This window comes from Lolium perenne, chromosome 2 (genome assembly GCF_019359855.2).
Source record: "Lolium perenne isolate Kyuss_39 chromosome 2, Kyuss_2.0, whole genome shotgun sequence".
NCBI lineage: Eukaryota > Viridiplantae > Streptophyta > Magnoliopsida > Poales > Poaceae > Lolium > Lolium perenne.
Window position 1 is genome coordinate 207,778,322 of NC_067245.2, and position 23,807 is coordinate 207,802,128.

A 23,807-nucleotide genomic window follows, 5' to 3' on the forward strand; every position below is an offset into this window, starting at 1 on the left:
AAACAAAGTAAAGAGATTGGAGGTGGAGACTCCCCTTGCAGCGTGTCTTGATCTCCCCGGCAACGACGCCAGAAAAAGAGCTTGATACGCGTACAGCACGCGTCCGTTGGGAACCCCAAGAGGAAGGTGTGATGCGTACAGTGGCAAGTTTTCCCTCAGTAAGAAACCAAGGTTTATCGAACCAGTAGGAGCCAAGAAGCACGTTGAAGGTTGTTGGTGACGGAGTGTAGTGCGGCGCAACACCAGGGATTCCGGTGCCAACGTGGAACCTGCACAACACAACCAAATTACTTTGCCCCAACGTGACAGTGAGGTTGTCAATCTCACCGGCTTGCTGTAACAAAGGATTAGATGTATAGTGTGGATGATGATGTTTGCAAAAAACAGTAGAACGAGTATTGCAGTAGATTGTATTCGATGTAAAAGAATGGACCGGGGTCCACAGTTCACTAGTGGTGTCTCTCCCATAAGATAAATAGCATGTTGGGTGAACAAATTACAGTTGGGCAATTGACAAATAAAGAGGGCATGACCATGCACATACATGTTATGATGAGTAGTGTGAGATTTAGTTGGGCATTACGACAAAGTACATATACCGCTATCTAGCATGCATCTATGCCTAAAAAGTCCACCTTCAGGTTATCATCCGAACCCCCTCCAATATTAAGTTGCAAACAACAGACAATTGCATTAAGTATGGTGCGTAATGTAATCAACAAATACATCCTTAGACATAGCATTGATGTTTTATCCCTAGTGGCAACATCACATCCACAACCTTAGAACTTTCTGTCACTGTCCAAGATTTAATGGAGGCATGAACCCACTATCTAGCATAAATACTCCCTCTTGGAGTTACAAGTAATGACTTGGCCAGAGCCTCTACTAATAACAGAGAGCATGCAAGATCATAAACAACACATAGATAGATTGATAATCAACATAGCATAGTATTCCATATTCATCGGATCCCAACAAACGCAACATATAGCATTACAAATAGATGATCTTGATCATGTTAGACAGCTCACAAGATCTAACAATGATAGCACAAGAGGAGAAGACAACCATCTAGCTACTGCTATGGACCCATAGTCCAGGGGTGAACTACTCACACATCACTCCGGAGGCGACCATGGCGGTGAAGAGTCCTCCGGGAGATGATTCCCCTCTCCGGCAGGGTGCCGGAGGCGATCTCCTGAATCCCCCGAGATGGGATTGGCGGCGGCGTCTCTGGAAGGTTTTCCGTATCGTGGCTCTCGGTACTGGAACTATTATCGACGAAGGCTTAAGTAGGCGGAAGGGTAGGTCAGGGGGCGCCACGAGGGGCCCACATGCCAGGGCTGCGCGGCCAGGGCCTGGGCCGCGCCACCCTGTTGTGTGGCCGCCTCGTCGCCCCACTTCGTTTCCCTTTCGGCCTTCTGGAAGCTTCGTGGAAAAATAAGATCCTGGGCGTTGATTTCGTCCAATTTCGAGAATATTTCCTTACTAGGATTTCTGAAACCAAAAACAGCAGAAAACAGCAACTGGCTCTTCGGTATCTCGTTAATAGGTTAGTGCCGAAAAATGCATAAATATGACATAAAGTATGTATAAAACATGTGAGTATCATCATAAAAGTAGCATGGAACATAAGAAATTATCGATACGTTGGAGACGTATCAATGGTTCAAACTCAAATTGATCAACTCACTAAAGTTCAAAATGACTTGTTAAAAAATACTTCTAAAGAAAAACATGCTTATGAAGTAACAACTAGAGGTGGTGTTTCTACTCAGGATCCTCTATATCCTGAGGGGCATCCCAAAAGAGTTGAACAAGATTCTCAACGAACTAAAGAAACTAGTGCTCCTTCTAAGAAAAAGAAGAAGAAACATAAAACTGTTGTAGAATCTTCTGAGCCTGTTAATGATCCTATTTCTATTTCTGATTCTGGAACTGAAAGTGGTAATGAACATGATAAAGATAATGATAAGAATGATGTTTCTGATAAAGAAGAGGTTGAAGATGAACCTGAAAAGCATGCTAAAAATAAAAAGTACACTAAAGAAGATTTCATTGCTAAGAAACATGGTAATGAAAGAGAACCTTGGGTTCAAAATAAAATGCCTTTTCCTGTTAAGAAACTTAAATCAAAGGAGGAAGAACACTATAATAAATTTTGTGATTGGATGAAACCTTTGTTCTTGCAAATCCCTTTGACTGATGCTATTAAATTGCTTCCTTATTCAAAGTATATGAAAGATATTGTCTCTAACAAAAGGAAGATTCCTAATGAGGAGATTTCCTCTATGCTTGCTAATTACTCTTTCAATGGCAAGGTTCCAAAGAAGCTGGGAGACCCAGGTATACCAACTATCCCTTATTCCATCAAGAATAATTATGTTACAGCTGCTCTATGTGATTTGGGAGCAGTAGTTAGTGTTATGCCTTTTTCTCTTTACAAGAGACTTTATTTAGATAAGTTGATACCAACTGATATATCTTTGCAAATGGCTGATAAATCTACTGCTGTTCCTGTTGGTATATGTGAGGATGTTCCTGTTCAAGTTGCTAATAATTGCTTAATATTAACTGATTTTGTTGTGTTGGAAATGCCTGAAGATGATAATATGTCTATTATTCTTGGAAGACCTTTTCTTAACACTGCAGGGGCTGTTATTGATTGCAATAAAGGAAAAGTTACTTTCAATGTTGATGACAAGGAGCACTGTTTATTTTCCCAAGAAGATTGATAAAGTATATGGAGTTAATACAATTTCTAATTTGAGAACTATCAAAGTGGGAGTTATTGATTGTCCTATATACGAGCCTAAAGAAGGCTATCAAAATATTATGATTGGGTCCATATCAATACAATATAAGGTAACTTGATTGATTTGAGGTTTATTTCTTCTTATGTCATGTAAAATTTATTTGGTGGCAAGACTTGATCAACCTTGTTAACAAGTACATTTTAAATGCATGGAAGAGCTAAACAACATTTCTTTCTTTCTCCACACTTGTTTTACTTTCTGTAATACTACTTGTTTTGCAAGATACTTTAGTTGCTTAAAACTTTGAAAATCTTTGTCTGCCCTGAAACAGTTATTTTAACACCCAGAAATGTGCATTTTTCGAAGTTTTCAAAAATTTACAAAAATTATACCACTGGTCCTATTTTTAAATTTGCAACCTGGGAGTGCCTAGGGCTGACCAGTGGGGCACCCTAGGGCTGCACCCCATGTGCCGGCGCGGCCAGCATGGGGGGCGCGCCACCCTGTGGGGAGGGCCCCACCTGGCCCTCCACTCACTCATCCACCTACCACTCCATTCTCTTCCACGGGAAAACACACCACTATTGTTCAAACCCGAGTTTCTTGCTGTTCTTGCTCGAGATTTTCGATCTCCTTGCTCAGCCCATCTTTGCTGCTGAGATTTGGGGCATTTGTTCTCCGGTTGTGACTCCTCCGATTATCCAAATAGAATTTTGTTTGGTTGAGTATAACTTGAGTATTTTGCTGTTGTAGGTGACATGTTAAGTGAGTTTGCATGCTTGTTCTAAGTTGTATAAATTAGTTTTGATGCATGTTTAGTACTCTATCAAGTTCCTATAGTAGTTTCCCTCATTTATATGTCTCAAAATTAACTTTTATAATGATTGTTGAAAAATTTCAGAAAATGGAGTGGAATAGACACCAACTTAACCAACATGAATTGGAGGTGCATGACGTTATGAGAGTCCACCATGAAGAGGGGGTGTTTCCCTCCTACTACCCATGCACCGATTTCATGAAGAGTGCAGGAATTTTTCAGGATGTTCAAAATCTAATTTCTAATGCAGGGTTAGAGGATTTTGTTGTTGGTGAACCTTACCAATATGCAAAACTAACCATGTCAGTGGTGCAGGATTTTGAATTCCATTGGTCCCAACCTAACCCCATGGTTCAATATAAAATCTACAATAAAACTATCAACTTGCCCTTTGATGATTTTTGTGCAGCTATTAAAGTGCCACAGTGGGGATCACATGAGAAGATTAGGGGGCTGCCACGGCAACTCTTGAATCTATACGAGATGATCTGTCAAGGGAGAAGCTTCTCGGATGAGAGTGGTAAAATTCGTAGTATTCAACTCCCATCTATTCGCTATGTTGCTTCCTTTATCACCAAGTGCGTTCTTGCTAGAAAGAATGCAAATAAGTTATCCATCCATGACTTGGTTTTCTTAGCTGCTGCATTGCAACGTGACAGAACTTATAATTTGGGTGCTTCGATAGCTTTTAGGCTTGCTACTAACCGTGATAATGGAGAAATTTGTGGAGGTCTCATTGCCTCTCGTTTGCTAGCTATGCATGGTGTAGAACCTCACTCTCCTGATGTTCAGATCTCTATAGAGAAACTTGATATTGTTTCCATGATAAAACATGACTTTGTTTCTAATTGGTCTAATTTGAATAACCTGTTCTATGAGATAACCTTTTTCAAGAAAAAAGTGGAGAGTACTAAATCTGAAAGGCTAGTTGGATTGCCTGCACCTGCTTTGTTTAACCTTGATTCCAGGGAAAGTTGGTCGGTCACAGAAGATGAACTTGATGCATACAAAGAGAGGAGCGTCCATCACGCAGGGGACGGCATAGAGGAGGCCGAGGAACCCCTCGACTTGTCGTCCGACGCAACAAGTTTTTCACATCAGCATTTTGGGCATGTGGAGCCTTCATCCTCTTCTCCTGCACAGGGATCTTATTACGACCACGCCATGTATGATCCACCGGCGTGGAACCCTGACCCTCGCTGGGGTTGATCTCCACTTAGGCCAAAAGCCTAATCTTGGGGGGAGGTACGCCGGCATCACTCATTCTTTGCATATTACAATTGCCGATCATTTGTATATACTTGTTTCGCTTCTTTTGGTTGTTTCTCTTTCGGTTATTTTTATTTCAGTAGGTTCTTATTTTACTTTTTGAAGGTTGTTACTACTGTAGTAACCTTTACTTTTACCTTTTTATTTCATTTGTGTGCCGATGGTTGCCTCTAATATGAGGAAGATGATATTTGGGGAAGTGCTGTCTAAAAAACAGATTCTGGACTGATACTAAAAAAATTCCTAAAAATATCCAGAACGTTATTTTGAGCAGCCAATTTTGGTGCATGTTCCCCAGGTTATTATCTAACTTTCATTAGTTGAGCACTTTTCGATTTGAACAGCATAAGATTTTCGAAAAAAATAATTACTGTACTGCTGTCAAGTTTTGGCAGATTTCTGCCACTTTGCTTTTGTGTGACTCTTTTAGTTTTTATTCTCTTGTTTTTGCTTTGTTACTTTTCTAAAACACAAAAAGACCAAAAATATTTCTGTTGTTTCTCTTTATCATTTGTTTATTTGGTTTCTTGTTCCTATTTTGTTTTATTTACTATCGTTGGTTTGCTATGATAAAATCCAAAAAGATTTTACTTTCGTTCGGTGACTCCAATTCGAAAACACCAAAAATATTTGTTGTTCTTCTTTGGTTTTGTAAAGTTTATTATGGAGTTCAGCGGTCTCCGGTGGTTGGAGCTTGGTTTTCATTTCATATTATTCAAGCCACACAAGTGAAAGGCAATAATGACGATCTACGACAACTCGACTGTGGTGAGAGGCTGGTATGAACTCTATTTATTTTTATTTTTGTACATATACTCATCCATGTGAGCATGCTTAGTTGGTTCATGTGAGGTATATGTCATTTAATGAAAGTCTAGTAGTTCATGATCTCTCATGTTTAGCTTCAATTATTAATAATGAGTAGCATGTCATAAATATTTTCTTGCATTGTTTTATTCATAGATAGGTATGACATTGTGGTATCCTCCTCTGAATAATTCATTTGAATTGACTTGGCACATGCTCACGCATGCATATGACTGAAAAACAAAAGTCAATTAAGCCTCGATGATTTACTTTGCTTCAGAGTTCTTGTATCACTTTTATGCCTCCGTTAATTTTATTTTGTCGCAAGCATGATTATGACACTCCTCCATGGTATGAGAATGTTGGAAGGCACCCGAGGATTCGGTTAGCCATGGCTTGTGTAAGCAAAGGTTGGGAGGAGTGTCATCCATAATGAAACTAAAATACATGTGTAAACAAAAGAGAAGAGGGATGATTTACCTTGCTAGTAGAGATAACGTCCTTCATGGGAGCCGCTCTTGAAAGTCTGGTTGACAAGGTAGTTAGAGTGCCCACTACCATTCGTTGACAACAACAAACACCTCTCAAAACAATTTTACTTCTGTTTTAAAAATGAAAAGCTATAGCACATGTTAATCCCTGCTTCCCTCTGCGAAGGGTCAATCTTTTACTTTTATGATGAGTCACCATCCTTTCTTTGAGCACCTTCTTGAGAGCATAATTGTCATTCTTAGTGTAATATGTTTGTCCCAGAATATGGTTAACTGTGGTATAACTTTGATGCTTTTATCTTTGATAATCTTTACTTCTAGTCTTTCCATGAAATTCAGAGGTGCCTGGGCATTTATGTTTTGCTTTACAAATACGGGCAAGCGAGATACCACTTTATCATATCTTTTTATGAGCATTGCAATCCTGCTGATAGATATGTTTCATGATGCTTATTATTAATTTGTTGGTATCTTTTTCATGATTGACATAACTATTAGATGACTTTATTTGCATTTATCTTATCATGAATTGCCTAAGTACTCGTCCATATAATGAGAATATTTACATCATATGAGCAAATGTGTTCGTGAAAGTTCTTTTATCGCACTCAGTTGTTAACTGAATTGCTTGAGGACAAGCAATAAGCTAAGCTTGGGGGGAGTTGATACGTCCAAAATGTATCTACTTTCCCGAACACTTTTGCTATTGTTTTGCCTCTAATTTATGTATTTTGGATACAACTAACACGGACTAACGCTGTTTTCAGCAGAATTGCCTTGGTGTCTTATTTTTGTGCAGAAAATCAACTTTCAGGAAAATCCCCGGAAATAATTGCAATGGGCCTATTTTCACAGAAGACCTACGGAGCCAGAAGACGAGACGGAGGGGGGGCCACGAGGTGCGCACACCACATGGCGGCGTGGTGGGCCCCTGGGCCGCGCCGCCATATGGGGACACCGCCTCGGCCAGCCCCCGATGCTCCCCTCTGGACTACTTAAAGCCCTTGACCTAAAAACGCACGGGGGTTCGACCAATTTGCCAGAAGACATCCAGAACTCCGCCGCCATCGAAAACTCTATTTCGGGATCAGAAACTCCGTTCTGACACCCTGCCGGGACGGGGAATTGGAGGAGATCATCGCCATCATCGCCACCGACGCCTCTCCATCAACCATCCATGCTTCCCCCATCCATGTGTGAGTAAATCCCCGCTGTAGGCTGAAGGGGATGGTAGGGATTGGATGATATTGTTCATGTAATAGCCATAAGATTGTTAGGGCATGGTGCCTAGTATCCGTTGTTGGTACTTTTATGATATTGTTGCAACTTGTTATGCTTAATGCTTGTCACTAGGGCCTGAGTGCCATGATTTCAGATCTGAACATGTTATTGATTCATGATGATATTCACTGTTTTATGATCTTACCTGCAAGTTGTATACACATATTGTTGTCCGGAACCCGAGGCCCCAAAGTGACAGAAATTGGGACAACCGGAGGGGAAGACTGTGACATGAGGATCACATGTGTTCACGGAGTGTTAATGCTTTGCTCCGGTACTCTATTAAAAGGAGCACCTTAATTACCAGTAGTTTCCCTAGAGGCCCGGCTGCCACCGGCTGGTAGGACAAAAGATGTTGTGCAAGTTTCTCATTGCGAGCACGTACGACTATATACGGAACACATGCCTATGGTTATTTAGTACTTGGATATTATTTTATTATTATCTACAAATGCCTTGTCTTGATTATTACATGAGTTATCTTATCCATGCAGCGCCCGTTCATCCATCCCTATGCCTACAGTATTTTAATCCTGCTGTTTACTATAATCACTACTGCTGTCTTTGTTATACTGCTGCTTATATTTCACTACTGCTACTGCTATAAAACTGTTGCTACTGATAAACTATTGCGAGCAAGTCTGTTTCCAGGTGCAGCTGAATTGACAACTCCGCTGTTAAGGCTTACAAATATTCTTTGGCTCCCCTTGTGTGGAATCAATAAATTGGGTTTTACTTCCCTCGAAGACTGTTGCGATCCCCTATACTTGTGGGTCATCAGTCACCACCATTTCTCCGGCTTCGGGAGCTGGAGTCAACGAACCCGGAATCGTCCGCCAGGACCCGGGCTTCAAGAATCCTTCCGCGTCGAGGTTGCGGAGCTCGGTTTCCGTGGTGGTGCATGGCCACCACTTTCCCTTGGCTTCACTGTCTCGTGCGTGAGCCTTGGATTTTTTGGCGGCTGCTTCCTCCGCCTTCTTTTCCATCTGTTCTGCCCCCGCGGTTTCTTCCGGGTTGGCAGACGTCCCTTCGATGTTTTTACCGTAATCCTTTGAGGGCTCCAGCTGAACTGGGACAAAGGAGGGAGGGGCGGAAGAAATTGGCGTTGCCATGATCGGCTCGGAGGAGGGAGGCGGAGTCGAAGAAGACATCTGTAAAGAAAATGCGAAGATGTCTAGACTTAGCCGGATCCAACGTTGATACCCTAGTCGTCCCTACCAAGTACGGCCATAAGTTCGAGCTCGGAGGACTTACCGGAATGGAGTCTGCGGTGGTCGGAGTCGCCGGCGGTGAGGTATTTGCTGCGGTGGCTCGCCGGACTTAAGAACACGAAGAACAGCACGCGGCGGTGTTCGAGCTCCGGCGATCTTCCGGCGGGTTCCGGCGCGGCGAAGGAGGAGCTCGGAGGCGGCGCTGGAGAGAGAGGTGAAAAGGGGTGCGAATCATGGATTAGGGTGAACGGTGGGATATTTATAGACCGTGGGAGGAGATTCGTGCTCCGCATCCTGTGGTCGGAACGCAAGCGTCGCGCCGTTGGATGGCTGACACGTGTCAAAAACCCTAAGTGGTGAAAATGGCTAAGGATAAGTTACCGCTCAAATTGCCCGAAAATGGCACCAAGATTGGCAGAAACGTTTGAACTTTTCGAGGTTCCGGGTAGCAGTTTGAAAGCTGTCAACTCTTATCCAAGCAGGGGAGTAACCCGGAGATGCGTTGTAACAATGCTGTCGATGGATGAAGTCCCGCGGGATAAAAGTATTTTCCGACTAAAAGTTGGGAAATAAGATAAGATGAAGTTGGAGTTCTTCAAGTTTCCCCATGTTGTCGAGATTGTCGGAAGCCACGAAGCTTGAGCAAGGCGGAAACAAAAGGTGAATCTCGGAGAACTCTGGGGGCTACTGTTGTGGGTATACTTCATGGGTGTATCATCGACAGTGCCTAGATCCGGCAAGCCCGTGTGGCCCATAGACGGTGATGTGGCATGTGGCCCATTGGGCGGCCCAGTTGCTGTTGATCATGAATGATGAAGTCCAGCCCAGGATCGGGGAGCCGGATCCTAACCGACCTTCGGAGGAGGCCGGATCCGTGAAGGCCCATGAGGAACCCGGATCCAATACGACGTAGATGGAAGGCGGATCCTTGACGTACACGGCAAGACATTGTACCGTAGTTAGGCAACCTGTAATCCGGCTAGGACCCTCCATGTAAACCCTAGATTCGTGCGCCTTTATAAGCCGGATCCTGGGAGCCCTATAAGCACAACCACAACTCATTGTAATAACGCGAAAGCGCCCATATAATTCCAGACAAGCAGCAGTAGGCCCTGTCTTCGAGCAGGTGTTCCGAAGTTGGGTAAATCGCGTACCACCGTCCCGAGGACTCTTCGCACTATGGCCCCTACTTCTTCTCCCCCTCGTGAGGATCCCTCCTCCGAGGCACCGTCGAATAGGCAACGACATCCTCCTTCTACCGCTGGTAGCGTTGCGCGTTCAGCGACGTGAGGATCGCAGCCTGCTCCAGGTCGGCGGGGGCCTGCGGCTGCTCACCCCACTGCGTCGCCTCCTCCGCCGCCTCTGCTTCTGCGTATACGACGTAGGCCTCGTGCCACGCCGCGAACCGTGGGTCCTCGTCGTTGGCGGAGCTGTACTCCGCATCGGGCTACAGCTCCGGTTCCGGCTCCGGCTGCGGCTGCGGTGGTGGTGGAGGCAGTGCGCGGCCGTTGAGGCCAAGCATGGAGTACGTCGTCTTCAGACGGCGCAACATTTTGAGGTGGAGAGGAGAGAATGGAGCGGCGGTGGTGGAGATGAGAGGATAGCATCGCGGTGGTGGACGGCGTACGTACTATATAGCGGTGGCAACTACCTGCATTTACGGTGGCGTAGGCGACTGGACGCCGCGTGGCCAGTCGCTGCCCTCGTGGCCGCCTCGGTTTCCGCGCGGGAGACCATTAAACGCCGACGACCAACCTTCACGCGTCGCGGCCGATGCGAACCGTCAAGTCCTCTCACTGACAAGGCGCCCCCACCCGCGAAAGTCGTCGTGTCGCGAGGCGCTGGCGCGGCCGATTCGCGCCCTACGGGAAGGGACCGGCACGGGGATGCCGACGATTCTATTGGGCTCGAAAACTAGCCGATGCCGTTTGGGGCGCACTGATGCGAGCCCAAAAACGACGATGGCCTCCAAAACGCTATCGGGGCCGCTATCGAGATCACCGGCGGAGAAGCTCTTAGCCACCACAATGAGGTATCATTGTTGTTTTCTTGAGAAAGTACGTTTGCAGGAGGGGCGATACAAAGGCAAGGCGACTAATTAAACCGGATCAAGTTGACAACCCCCTTGCCATCATACACCACCGGATCAACCATACGAAGACCAGTTGGCCCAACTTTATAAATAAAGCCTCATACGCATCGTACATAGATCAACGTTTACTCCCAACATAACAAATGCAAAGTTTCGAACCCACTCGGATCCAACATGCCACATATGGAGCGAGCCAGACTCACACACACAACCCCACACTAGAGTCGATGATGATCAACAGTCATGTGTGATCAGTCCGCGTCCGCGCGTACAACCTTCTGATGTCGCCCACCACCAAGTCTAGGAGCTCTCTGTCCTTCTGTCTAACCGGAACTCTTCAGCACTGCATATGAATCGATATTTGGTAGAAAACATCAGTTGGGTTACCAATCATCTTTCCTTCTATAGCTAGCTTATTGCGCACATTTCAAAGGGTTCAACATTGGGTTGCAAATGTTAACCACACTAGCCTACGAAGGGGGCCTGACAAGCCCTGAGTGATCACGATAAACTCCCCAGCTCCCGTCGGGTTCCAGTCACGTGATAGGAGTTTCCTCACTTCTGCCCACATTAGCCTGGTGATGGAGTAGGAGAAGAAGACATGATTGCAGTCCTCCCAATCACTGCACATGGAACGGAGGCCGTTGGACGCCCCCTACCGCTTGGCAAGCTGCTCCCCCGAGGGTAGGCGCCTTCGTATGAGTTGCCGGAGAAACACCTTGATCTTAGATGGTACTGTGGGGTACCGCACATCCCTGAATGACGTCACCGCCGCCCTTGCGACAGTTGAGCGTACGCCGACTTAGTGGAGAAGTTGTCGGAGCGCTCCAGGGCCCACGACACCATGTCCTCCTCCATATCAGTGGGGACCGCCTGAATCTTGTGGCAGGCCCGGCCCTGGGGCAGGGCGGGAGGGGCGACCGCCCTGGGCCCATGAAACTTGGGGGCCCAAAGCTGGATTTGCAGCCTATCCCATGGAAAGGTTTGGTCGCTTATGGTCCAGGAAAAAACTAGCTCTACAAGCGTACAAGCAGAAGGGCCTTCGGAGAAAGAAGATTGGCTGACAATTAATATCCGCATCACGATCGCATCTTCCAAAATAATCATGGCGGCTGGGTGTTGGCTTCACGGGAGCGCGGAGGTTGAGTCGCCGGAACTTGATGAGCTTCAGGTTCTAATCGAATTGACAAGGCAAATACTATTCCAGAAGGTATGCCTGCTCCTTTTTATTCTTGTCTTGGTAAATGGAGATATGTAGATGCAAACATTTAGGACGCCATGAGACTTGATTGAAGGGGGCAAATTAGTGGTATGGACGTGGGGTAGTACAGAGATTTGATTTGTGCTTATATGCAATCACAGTAGACATGGCTTTCCACTGATTTAGACTGTTTGGTTGAGTTTAGATCAAGGAGAGAGACAGTGAGGAAACACATGGAAAAAAGAAAGCAGTCAATGTAATGGTGGCCCCCAGCCACCAATGTCACAAATTGGAGCAAAATGTTTAACATTTCACAATCTTAGCTTTTTGCAAACCAATTAGGATACGAGATAATTTTTATCAATAAATTTGATTAGTAAGCTGAAAATTAACAAACCCCATTTTCACTGGATAATAAGAAGTGTTTATACCATGATTGAGAACATGAGACAATTTCCCAAGTGGGTCGTACTGTCAAATTATATGTCACACCCACGGCCGCTATCCCGCCGAGAAAACAGTGGAGATTATCGAGATGGTATGCCTCTAACTTACCTTTGCTCTAGACCATTTTGCCATGATGATCCAATACATTTCTTATGATGATCAGCGTAATACACACATAAAAGTAAATGTATAGTTTTCATTGCTTAAGAGCTTATTCATAACATGCAATATATCAATTCCCGAAAACAAGTAATATACTATATGTAAATTATACAATTATCACTTGATGTTAATAGTGAAGGGCCCTGAGCAATAGGTTTGCCCCGGGCCCCTAAAGTCCCAGGACCGGGCCTGCGTGGCATAGATTGCCCATTCCACGGCTTCCGCCAGACCGAATTGCCTCCTGAACCGGAGGCGCCATTCCCCGGGCTCCCCATCCAGCACCCTAGCCCCAAAGATTGAGATGAACGACATCTCGCAGCAACTGGCCAGTCTAGGGAACTGATAACACCCAAGTACAGTGGATCACCGTAGTACAATTCGATAAGTATTTGAATGTCGAACTCACGAGGACCTAAAGGTAAATTATCTATTCTCTAAAGCCCTATAATCCACTTATATGGCCTTCTATGCAAAGCTAGGATCTTATCGAATAAATATAATAATGTAGAACGCAACCACAAGACCGATCTGTTGGAGGAGACTAGACAATATATTTATACTTCAACACTCCCCCTCACGTCTAAACATGGACCGAAAGTGGATTGCAATATTTTTATTTTATTCTATGTTAGCCTGGTCTTGAACTCAATACCTCTTAGCTCTGATCCCATGTTAAACGGCATGCTCTAGCCATACATTTATACTTTAACAAATACAAAAATATAATTTACAATGATTCTAATATAAAAGATTTTGTATTGTAGATATTGATATTTTTTCGTAAATATTTATTAAATTTTATGAGGTTTGATTTTGGCCAAAGTCGGAATAATTGTTGTACAACTAAACAAGGCTAAACAGTACTATCTCTGCTCACAATCTAGGCTTTCCTTTTCAGTTTTTATAAGGCAATCTAATTTTTCCTTAAGTGAAATGTTTTAAAATTTGTCCAAATTTATAGTATAAATGCTCAACATCTACAATACAATAAAACACAAAAAAATGATAAAGTTCACAGAGATATATAACTCTAAAAAAAGGTTCATAGAGATGTATTTACTGTGGACTAGTTAGCTCGAATGAACCAATTACACGTATTGTGAATTGTGATACGAAAAAAAAAATACTCCCAGCAATGCACGAGGAGGAGTACCATATATTAACGGATCGACGTCCCTACTCGACGGATTGTCCTCACTAGTTCCAGTGATTCTTAGCGAGAAGAGGTTGGCGAGGAATTAGATGATGTAATGGTGGAGGAGGAGCCGGCGGTCATGGGAGTCATGTCCATGGGATAGCTCCCCAGCACCCTTAAGAACGAGGTGAACTCCTGGACCTCTGCAAGCGCCTTTTGCACGCGCGGATCGGCAAGGGATGCCTGGAAGTCCACGTAGAACATGTAGTCGAACGTCTTGGTGGCCGTGCCGCTGCTGGCATCGTCGACAAGGCGGGCCGGCCGGTACGGGCGGCTCTCGATCTTGGTGAGGCTGATGTCGCGGAAGGCGAAGGCGGAGAGCACCTTGAAGAGCATGGAGGTGCCCTCCTTGTCGTGGGCGAACACGATGCTGGTTTTGAAGGGCCGGTCCATGCGCGGGACGATTGGCTCCCTCGCCAGCATCACGAACCGCGTGACGTTGCCGCAGTCGTCCTGGATGCCGTCGGCGAGCACCTCCATGCCGTACAGCTCGGCAGCGCGGGAGGACGCGATGGCGGCCGTGTCACGGAGGCCGTTGGCGGCGATGTACTCGGCGGCGCCGGCGGTGTCGTCGAAAGCTTCGCGAGCAGCGTTGAGGCCCATGCGGGTGAGCGTGTGCTCGCACTGCGCCAGCGCCTGCGGGTGGCTGATGACGCGGGTGATGTCCTCCTTGCGCACGCCCGGCAGCGCGAGGAGGCAGTGGTGCACGGGGAGCTGCACCTCGCCGACGATGTGGAGGCGGTGACGGAGCAGGAGGTCGTAGTTCCGGTGGATGCTGCCGCCGAGCGAGTTCTCCACGGGGAGCACGGCGCGGTCCGCGATCCAGTTCTCCACGGCCTGGAACGCCACGTCGAACTGGTCGCAGGGGACGGCGTCGCAGCCCTGGTACGCCTTGCCGGCCGCCTTCTCGCTGTACGCCCCAGGCACACCCTGGTACGCCACACGCAGCTCTGAACCGTGCATCGGCGCGGGGCACAGGTCCGCGATCCGGAGCGGTGCCGGCAGGTTCCTTGCGCCGCCATTAGTAGTGCTCACGGAGACCAAGTCCAGCATCGCCCCGTTTGGAGCCGCCGCCGCTGCCATCGCGACGTGGCCGTTGGTGGAGTGGGAGACGAGCGCGGCCACCTTGCTGGAGAGCACGGCACAGCTGGCGAGCCACTCCGTCCGGCTTGCAACGACGGCGCCCTGCAGAGAGCACCTGACCACGGCACTGCCCCTCCTCGGATTGTGGCCCGCCGGTCTAAAACCCTGGCTAATGGGCGCCTTGACCAAACTCATGGCAGCCATGACTGACCACACCAATTACCTCTTCTTCTCTGTTGCTTTTTCAGGTATCTGAAATCGGAAGATAACGAGAAAACTGAAACTGCTAAACTGGTATCTGAAGCAGCTTCAAAGCGAGAAACTGAGATGGGGAGTGGGATGTGGTCATGTGGAGGGGGATATATGGAGCACTGTTTTCGGATTGGGTCTCCGGTTCGACTTATTATTCAATCGGCTCATGGGCCATTAGCCCCGTGGAACAATGCATGTGCCCTGCTACCGGCTTCCACGAAGACGGACAAAACATTCATAATTGAGGCATGACCCACGTTTTTGTTCGAATAACAAGTTGTAATTCCCACGTTTGTGCATTAGTTTCTCCGGTATATTAGTTATTTGGACTGTATGCCCCCTTAAGTCACACTGAGCTTCAAAGTAGCTTGTCCTTTGTGTGTCGGATATTCTAATTTAGGGGACGTAGGGTTTCTGCTTTAAGTTATTGGCTGAGTTCAGATTTGACCACTTCTGTTAATACTTATAATTTAGCCCTCGGGAGGTAACATATGAGTACATTTCATCACATTTTCGAAACGTGCAACACTCATCATTGCATTAAAATAGAAGAGAGTATGCTTACAAGACACAAACATACTATGGAGTCATAAAGCTCCACGGTCACAGACCACAATTCCAATTAAAATTAGGTTGGTTTACGCTGTGATGGCTTTGAGAACATGGTTAAAGAAGTCTAAGGTAGACCGGTGGTTGGGCGAAGTGTTGTTCAAAGGTAGAACAAAAAAAAATCGGGCATGGCGGCAACACCTTAGAGGATGGGTGTTTCACACCCATGGCTTATGAAAAACAAAAAATAAGTTTTTCAACGATTATTGATGATCGTGACCAATTTGTAAAAACTCGTCTGCTATATGATCAGGGGTTTAAACTTAACAGCTAGTTAAATGAACAAATTGCTCGACCTTTATGTCAGGAGGAGGTCAAGCGGTATCAAAATCCAAAGCTCAGTTCACATTAGAGGGAGACAATAATACAAGGTACTAGTGGAAAACAACGGCGATAGGAAGAATCACATTCACAATATCTACAGGAATGAGGCGACAATGGAGGGACATGATTACATGAAAGCTTATATAGCAAACAAATATAAGAACTCATTTGGGATGCCGCAAGAAGAAACTTCGCTCTTGATGAGTCCCTGAAGGAGGCCACCCCTTCGACTTTAGAGGGGGGAGGGTGGGGGGCTAAGAATGGTAGTTTTCTGGATGGAGCATAACAAGGCCTTGATCCTACTGGCTTTCCAAAAGAGTTCTACCCAAAACTATGGGAATCGAATAAGGATGACTTTTAGAACTATTTTGATCATGAAATATTGAACACTTTGGGGAGTTATCTTGTTGCCTACGACCAATGATAAAAAAGGACACAATATTTCCAATGTCATCTTCAAAATATTTTTGAAGGTCATGACTATTAGACTTAGCTCGGTGGTTGACCATGTTGTTCAACTAACATAAACAACCTTCATGCAATGAAGAAACATCCTTGATGGTTTGTTGATCGTACTAAAAAAATTATACCAAAAAATAAATTGTGTGATTTTTTGAAATATATTTTGAAAAGGATATAACAAAGTTAAATGGTATTTTCTTAAAGAAGTTCTCGGAAGGAAGGGCTTCTTAACAAAGTGGCACACTTGAATTCATGATTTTGTGTATGGAGGTAGTACAACCATACAAGTCAATGATGATGTGGCTCATTACTTCCTCATAAAAGAAGACTCTGTTAAGGTGACCCTCTATCGACAATGATATTCAATATTGTGGTTGATGTATTGGCCATTATAATTCACGCACAGAAAACTCGGGCCAAATTGAGGGACTAGTTCCACATACAGTGGATAGTGGAATCTCTACCCTTCGGTACGCAAAGTCCCAAATGATAGGATCCTCTTTATGGAACATGACCGTGATGAAGATATGAAAATAAATTGAATACTCTCAGCATTCAAGAAACATTTGGGTCTACAAATTAATTTCCATAAGAGCGATTTTCTTGCTTCAAAGAAGCTAAAGAAGTTGCCTCTTAGTATGACAAAATATTCCTATATGAGTAGGGCCACTTCCCCATTAGTTATTTGGAATCCTAATTTAGTCTCGAAGACTATCAAGTTGTTATCACCAGAATTTGACCGGATCAGAGGTGGGCCGCGATTAAAGATGGGCTTGAAGGATATACATGGAAGAAATACATGAATCAGCCTTATATGCAAAGTTTGGGCTAGTTTGCCCGTGTATCTGTAATATAGTAGGATACGTGTCGGTTAGATAGAGTTTGGCCCGTGCCCGGTTGGGATTATTCCCACGTTAGAAAGTCTACGGACTATAAATATGTATCTAGGGTTTATGAAATAAACAATAATCACGTTCACCATAAACCAATCTAGGCGCATCGCCAACTCCCTTGTCTCGAGGGTTTCTTCCGGGTAAGCATCATGCTGCCTAGATCGCATCTTGCGATCTAGGCAGTACACGTTTATTCGCTGTTCATGCGTTGCTCGTACTGAAGCCTTTTTGATGGCGAGCAACGTAGTTATCTTAGATGTGTTAGGGTTAGCATTGTTCATCGTATCATATGCTGTCGTCGTGCAACCCTTAGACGTCTAGCCGCCCTTACACCTATCTTAGGTGTAAGGGCGGCACCCCGCTTGATCGTTATTTAGTAGATCCGATCCGTTATGATTGCTCCTTGTTCTTCAAGGATTAGTTTAATATCCGCATAGTTAGGCCTTACAAACGGGTTGAAGGATCCAGTGGCGCGTAGGGTGTAGTTTGCTAGCCCTAGACAGGATGTTCCGGGGATCAACTTCGTGTTGGTTTTTAGGCCTTGTCTAGGGTCGGTTTACGATCACCGTGCGTGGCCGCCAGGCTCAATCACGAGTAGGATGTTCCGATTATGTGGTGAAAACCCTAAATCGTAGTAGGTCGTTTTAGCTTTATTTTGATCAAGCAGGACCACCATATATTCGTACACCTCGTACGGATCATGGGTGGATCGGCTCTTTGAGCCGATTCACAGGACAACCTGAGAGCCGATCGAGGCTCGTATTTAATGTTTACGTGTATGCCATGCAGGAAACTAAGCGAGGCACATCCATCACCTTCCTGACCAGGTATAGGTCAGGTGGCACGCCCTTGCACCAAAGCATCGGACGTGCGTGCCGAGTCTTTGCGGGCCGTCGCTCGGAGGGACCAGGGCCAGCCGCAGCCACGGGAGCCTCCCGGCTCCTCTTGTGTTGCCCGTCGCTGCTCGCCGGTGGGTTTCTGACCGCAACACATTCTGGCACGCCCGGTGGGACCGTCTTCGACATCAACCGCATCGCCATCTACATCTGAGATGGCGGAAGGCACTCCAGTCACGTACGAGGATCTGACCGAGGAGCTCAAGAAGAAGTATGACGAGGTCAAAGCAATCCTCGAAGCCGACCTCATCGGCTCTTTTCACAGAACCCGCTCACATGGCATCAGGTGGAAAGGGTTCTCACCTGAAGGCGCGCTCGATGGAGTGGACCTGTCCGCCCCGTCAGAAGAACGCACCAGGTCCCTGCGTCAGGAGATTAACTTCATGGTAGCTCACTCGCTGCACCGCCATTCTGAGAGCCTGGTGAACACTTTGGAGCGTGTCGCTCTTCGGGTGATCCAGGAAATCATGAGGCATCGCACTCTCCGTCAGACCAGCTCTCGGGACTTACCAAGGAGAGATGCCACTCCAGCCCCGTCCACCGCTGCCATTCGCGTTGACAGCACCAGAAGTGCCGAATTCACCAGCATACGTCGTCTACAAGATCGGTGGTGACCCTAGTGACTACCAGTTCTTGCATGAGGCGCCTAAGGAGATCCCTCACGGATACACGTGCACATACGTGCCAGCATCGATAGAATCGGGCACTCACAAACCAGATCGCAACAGCAGGGACTTCGAACAGCAGGAGGAACTTCGGGAACAGATCTTGAGAAGCGACGTGGCTAGCTAAGTATGCCACTCCGACAAACCTCCGCAGCTCAGCTCCTGCAGCTGGCTCGTAGCTGGAAAAGCAAGCATGACTGGCTAAGTATGCCACTCCGGCGAATCTTCGTAGTTCGACTCCTGCAGCCAAGACCGCGGATCAGATCAGTACAATCCTGAGAGACCAGTTCGGCATGGTGCCGAAAAGGAGGACAATCGGCTATTCCAAGCCGTACCCCAACGAGTACGAGTTGATCCCGCTACCACCCAAATATCGGCTCCCTGATTTCTCCAAGTTTAATGGATCAGATGGTTCCAGCTCCATCGAGCATGTGAGCCGATATTTGGCACAGCTGGGCACGATCTCAGCGTCAGACGAGCTGCGTGTGAGGTTCTTCGCACAGTCCCTCACAGGATCGGCTTTCGGGTGGTACACATCGCTGCCACCAGACTCAATCCGGACTTGGAAGCAGTTGGAAGAGCAGTTCCACATGCAGTATCACTCAGAGGCTTCCGAGGCTGGCATTGCCGATTTAGCGCAAGTACGACAGAAGCGCGAAGAAACAGTGTCAGAATACGTCCGCCGCTTCAGACCGTTAGGAACCGATGCTATTCGGCTCGTGTGACTGAAAAAGAAGCAGTCGAGTTGGCGGTGGTGGGTCTCGCATCACCGATCAAGGACGTGGCCTCCCAAGCAGACTACCCTTCACTGGCGCACATGGTGCAGAAGCTGTCAGTATATGAACAGCGCCACCCAGATGTATACCAGGATAAATTCAAGCGTGCGGTGGTCCTGGTTGAGGCAGATGAAGACGAAGGCTCTGCGGGAGATCAAGAGGTAGCAGTGGCTGAATGGACTCGGGGGGCAAGCCCCGTGTCCTGCAAATGGGTTAAGCCACAAGGTCCTCCAAGGGGGTTTGACTTCGACGTTACCAAAGCTGAGTAGATTTTCGACCTCTTACTTAAGGAGAAGCAGCTAAAGGTACCCGAAGGCCACAAGATCCCCACGGCGCAGGAGCTGAACGGAAAGCCATACTGCAAGTGGCATAACACGTTCACCCATGCCACCAACGACTGCAGGGTGTGGCGGCAGCAGGTCCAAATGGCGATAGAACAAGGGCGTCTAATTTTCAGCCAGTACGCCATGAAAGTCGACACACACCCCTTCCCCGCCGTTAACATGGTGGAGTGTACTTACCCTGGAGGGTGCCAGCCAGGATTCTCGTTCAACATCAACATGGTAGGACCTGGACACAACTCTGGTAAGGACGGAGACGAGGGCAGCTGCTCTCGTAGCAAGGACACAGAGGAAGCCGTTCCACGCGATCGGCTCCGTCACGATGGCAAGCGCTACATCACAGAGGGAGAAGTGAGGAATGTGCGATATCAACGACCTCTCTCTGATCACCTCCTCAATAAATACGTGAGTCAGTATAACCAGCGCCGGCGGTACAATAGCGACGATGAAAGGGATCGTCTAGCTAGCAGGAACGCCAGGAGACATCGTCGGCATGATCGCGACGAGGAGGGATATGAGCGCCATGCCAAGGAGAAGTCGAGAGAACAGGACGACGTGGACAAGCACTGGGACTGCCCTTTCTTCAAACACTGCTGGGATTCAGGAATGAGCCGATTGCCTACGATCGGCAACTGCCCAGAATGTAGACAGAAGAAGAAGGATGCAGCTAACGTGTCCGTGTTCAAACATCTAGGGCCTCTCCCGCCTCGGAACAAGCACGTTGAGTCCTCTCGGGTGGAAGATCTCGAGGATGTGGAAGACGATGATGAAGAAGAAGAAGATAAGTACCACCGGCCAAGGTGGTGCCCTGATGGACTCAGCCGTTCCCAAAAGCGTAGGGTTCAGCGACTACGTGGTTTGGAGGAAGCCGAAAGGTTATACCTGCACACGTTGAGGAAGGCGCGGCCCGATCTGGCCGCTAAAATTCAGCGAACCCTGGACGAAGAAGGTCGGCCACAAAGGAAAGAGTGGCGCCCCAGACAAAAGAAAGCCGATGATGAAACATCGGCTGGCACAAACATGGTGTTCATCCTTCCGACGGAGTTTAGTGCTCCAGGATTAGACGAAGCACCTGTGGCACAACTTGACTGCGGCCCACGGCCAGTTATCTTTGAGAAGCCACGAGAAAGAAGCTACAGACATCTGAAGGCCCTGTACTTGCGAGGTTATATCAATGGGCAGCCTGTCAACAAGATGCTGGTGGACACCGGAGCGGCAGTCAACATTATGCCATACTCCATGCTACGTCGGTTGGGACGCTCTAGCTCGGATCTGATCAAGACCAACGTGACACTGAGCGATTTCAACGGCCAAGCGTCTGACGCGCAAGGTGTTCTGAACGTGGATCTGACCGTAGGAAGGAAAACCATCCCTACGACGTTCTTTATTGTCGATAGCAAGAGCACCTATGCTGTCCTGCTAGGAAGAGATTGGATCCACGCCAACTGTTGCATTCCATTCACGATGCACCAATGCGTAATACAGTGGGATGGAGATGAAGTAGAGGTCGTCCATCCAGATGACTCAGCCGAGATTTCAACGGCTGGCATGAACGCTTGGGAGACAACAGGCCAAGAGCCACTCTCGGGCATCAATTTGGACGACTGCGAGCGCATCGACGTGACGAAGGACGGGGTTAGGCTGGTCTTATCCACCGGCCTAACCGTATAGCAAGAACAAACCTATGGACAAACGTGGCGAGGCCGATCCTTGGGATCGGCCCCAAAGATCTATGGAGGAACATTGCAAAACCTTAATTGAGCGATTCAATCAACATGGAGGCCGATTCCAGCAATCGGCCAAAATTATCCTCACCACACGTTCTGCCTGTGTTCAACGTCGATCTAATGGGCAGCGGTTTTACGTCGGCTGATGAGAGTCAACATTAGTCCTAACGGAGCCGACGTTCAAATACAGTGCCGTGGCTAACTACAGAGCCGATATCCGCAGTTACCTGACAGATTCGGCTCGGGAGGGCACTAATCAGATGAACATGTGCGATACATGTGCAGTGAAATATTGGGGGCCGATAGAAAAATCGGCCAATAAAAAATTCTGGTATACAGCCGATGCACGGACATCGACTTTAGAGCTAAGAAACAAAGCCGATGCACAGCCATCGACTCTAGTACAATTACACAGGATCTACCCGCTGCGTGTTCGAGACGCGGATTTTCACCAAGTCGATCTTCAGTTCAGCTTCGAGGCCTTCTGCTTCCTTGAGGGAGTGAACAATGAGAGCTTCCTCAGCTGCAATGAGCCGATTTTGGTGCCCGAACTTTCTCTTCAAGGACTTCCAACCCTTTGCGCCAGTTCAGCAGTACTGTCAGAAGCGTCAGTTTTGGCATGCAAGTTTGGCATGCAAGGCAGCCTTTTGCTCATTAAGCCGTTGGTGTTTCGTCTACAAGATCGGCTTTCAACGGAAGAAGAGGCGATCGATGGGGGCAAGTTTGGCTGGCTCTGCATGGTGGCTATCTCAGAATTACCTGAGTTCAAAGCTCTTTGTCTGATCTGTGCATCCTCACCGCTATTCTCGCCTTGACTGAGGCTCGGGGGGCAGCTGGCCTGGTAGATGCTCTGTTTTTAGAAGCCGATTGGGGTGTCATCGGCTGGTCCTTCGTCGCAACCTTCTTCAAAAATGGTGAGTTCTTGCAGAAGAGGATCACTGGAGCTGGTGGGAGGAATTTAAGGGCTCTCTTGAAGGCAAGGGTCTTCCACATTATCCACCAGATCTCAAAGTCATCAGTCGAAGGGTTGAAGGATAGATTGTGAAGAACCGATGCATTGCCATCGGCTCATTGAGCATTGGCTAAGTGAACAATCGGCAAAGTCAGTATGAGGGGAAATCGGCTAAATTAGCTTAAAGGAAATCGGCAAAATCAAACTGGGGAAAATTCTTCATTGATAAATAAGATTTCTTACATAAAGAGCTGGTTGCTCTCAAAAGGAAGTACTAGGGGATACATTGCCCCATCTACTACTACTGATCCTATGCTAAGGGTCCTATCTACGGGCCGTCGCTGTCCTCATCATCGCCGTCGTCGCCGTTGTCAGCGCTACTCCCGGCGGGCTTGTCGTCGCTGCTGCAGCGGCCGCCGGCAGGGCCCTCGTTGTCCTTGTCCTCCTCGTCAGCGTCGTTGTCGTCGCTGTCGAAGTCGCTGAGGTTCCCCGGCCAGGGGCAGAAGCGCTTGGCCGGCGGTTCATCGGAGGAGGTGTCGTCCTCCTCCTCCTTCTCCTCCTCCTCCTCCTCGGGGGAGGTGAAGTCATCACAGGAGAAGCGATCGTCATCGCTCTCCTCCTCCGTTTCCCCGTCGGCAAGGAAGCGGAGGTCACTTTCCCCGTCGGTCGAGGACTTATCGTCCTCAGACCAGACGGAGAAGTCGTGACTGGACTCCTCCCCGGCTTCGATGGCGCGGCGGATGTTGGCCGCGTGGGCCTCCTCCGGGTCCCACTCCGGCGTCGGCTCGCGGGAGGAGGAGGATTGGGTGGAAAGACCCGATGAGGCAGAGGAGGAAGAAGACATGGTGGCGCAGGAGGGCTTTTGGAGTGCTAATGCGAAGGGGATGAAGAAGCAAACTGTTTGGAGCGGTTAAATAAAAGGGGATATAGTGGAGATTCAATGCCACAGCAGTTTCCGAGGAAGTGGTGCCCAACAAAAAAAAAATTTTTGCCAGGTCACGCGGAGAAGTGGAAGAGGCAAGGCATCATGATGAAGGATACTGCGACGGTTCTGCTCTGCCACGACATGACCCGACGAAGGAGAAGCAGAATGAT

General features: G+C 47.4%; 1 protein-coding gene across 1 annotated transcript; it reads right to left on the reverse strand.

Annotated features, from left to right (window-relative positions):
* Positions 1–13,562: 13,562 nt before the first annotated feature.
* On the reverse strand, positions 13,563–15,171 carry LOC127334681 (arogenate dehydratase 1). Its single transcript, XM_051361205.2, has one exon. The coding sequence runs from the start codon at positions 15,017–15,019 to the stop codon at positions 13,751–13,753; it is 1,269 nt and encodes a 422-aa protein (XP_051217165.1). The 5' UTR covers positions 15,020–15,171; the 3' UTR covers positions 13,563–13,750.
* Positions 15,172–23,807: the final 8,636 nt, after the last annotated feature.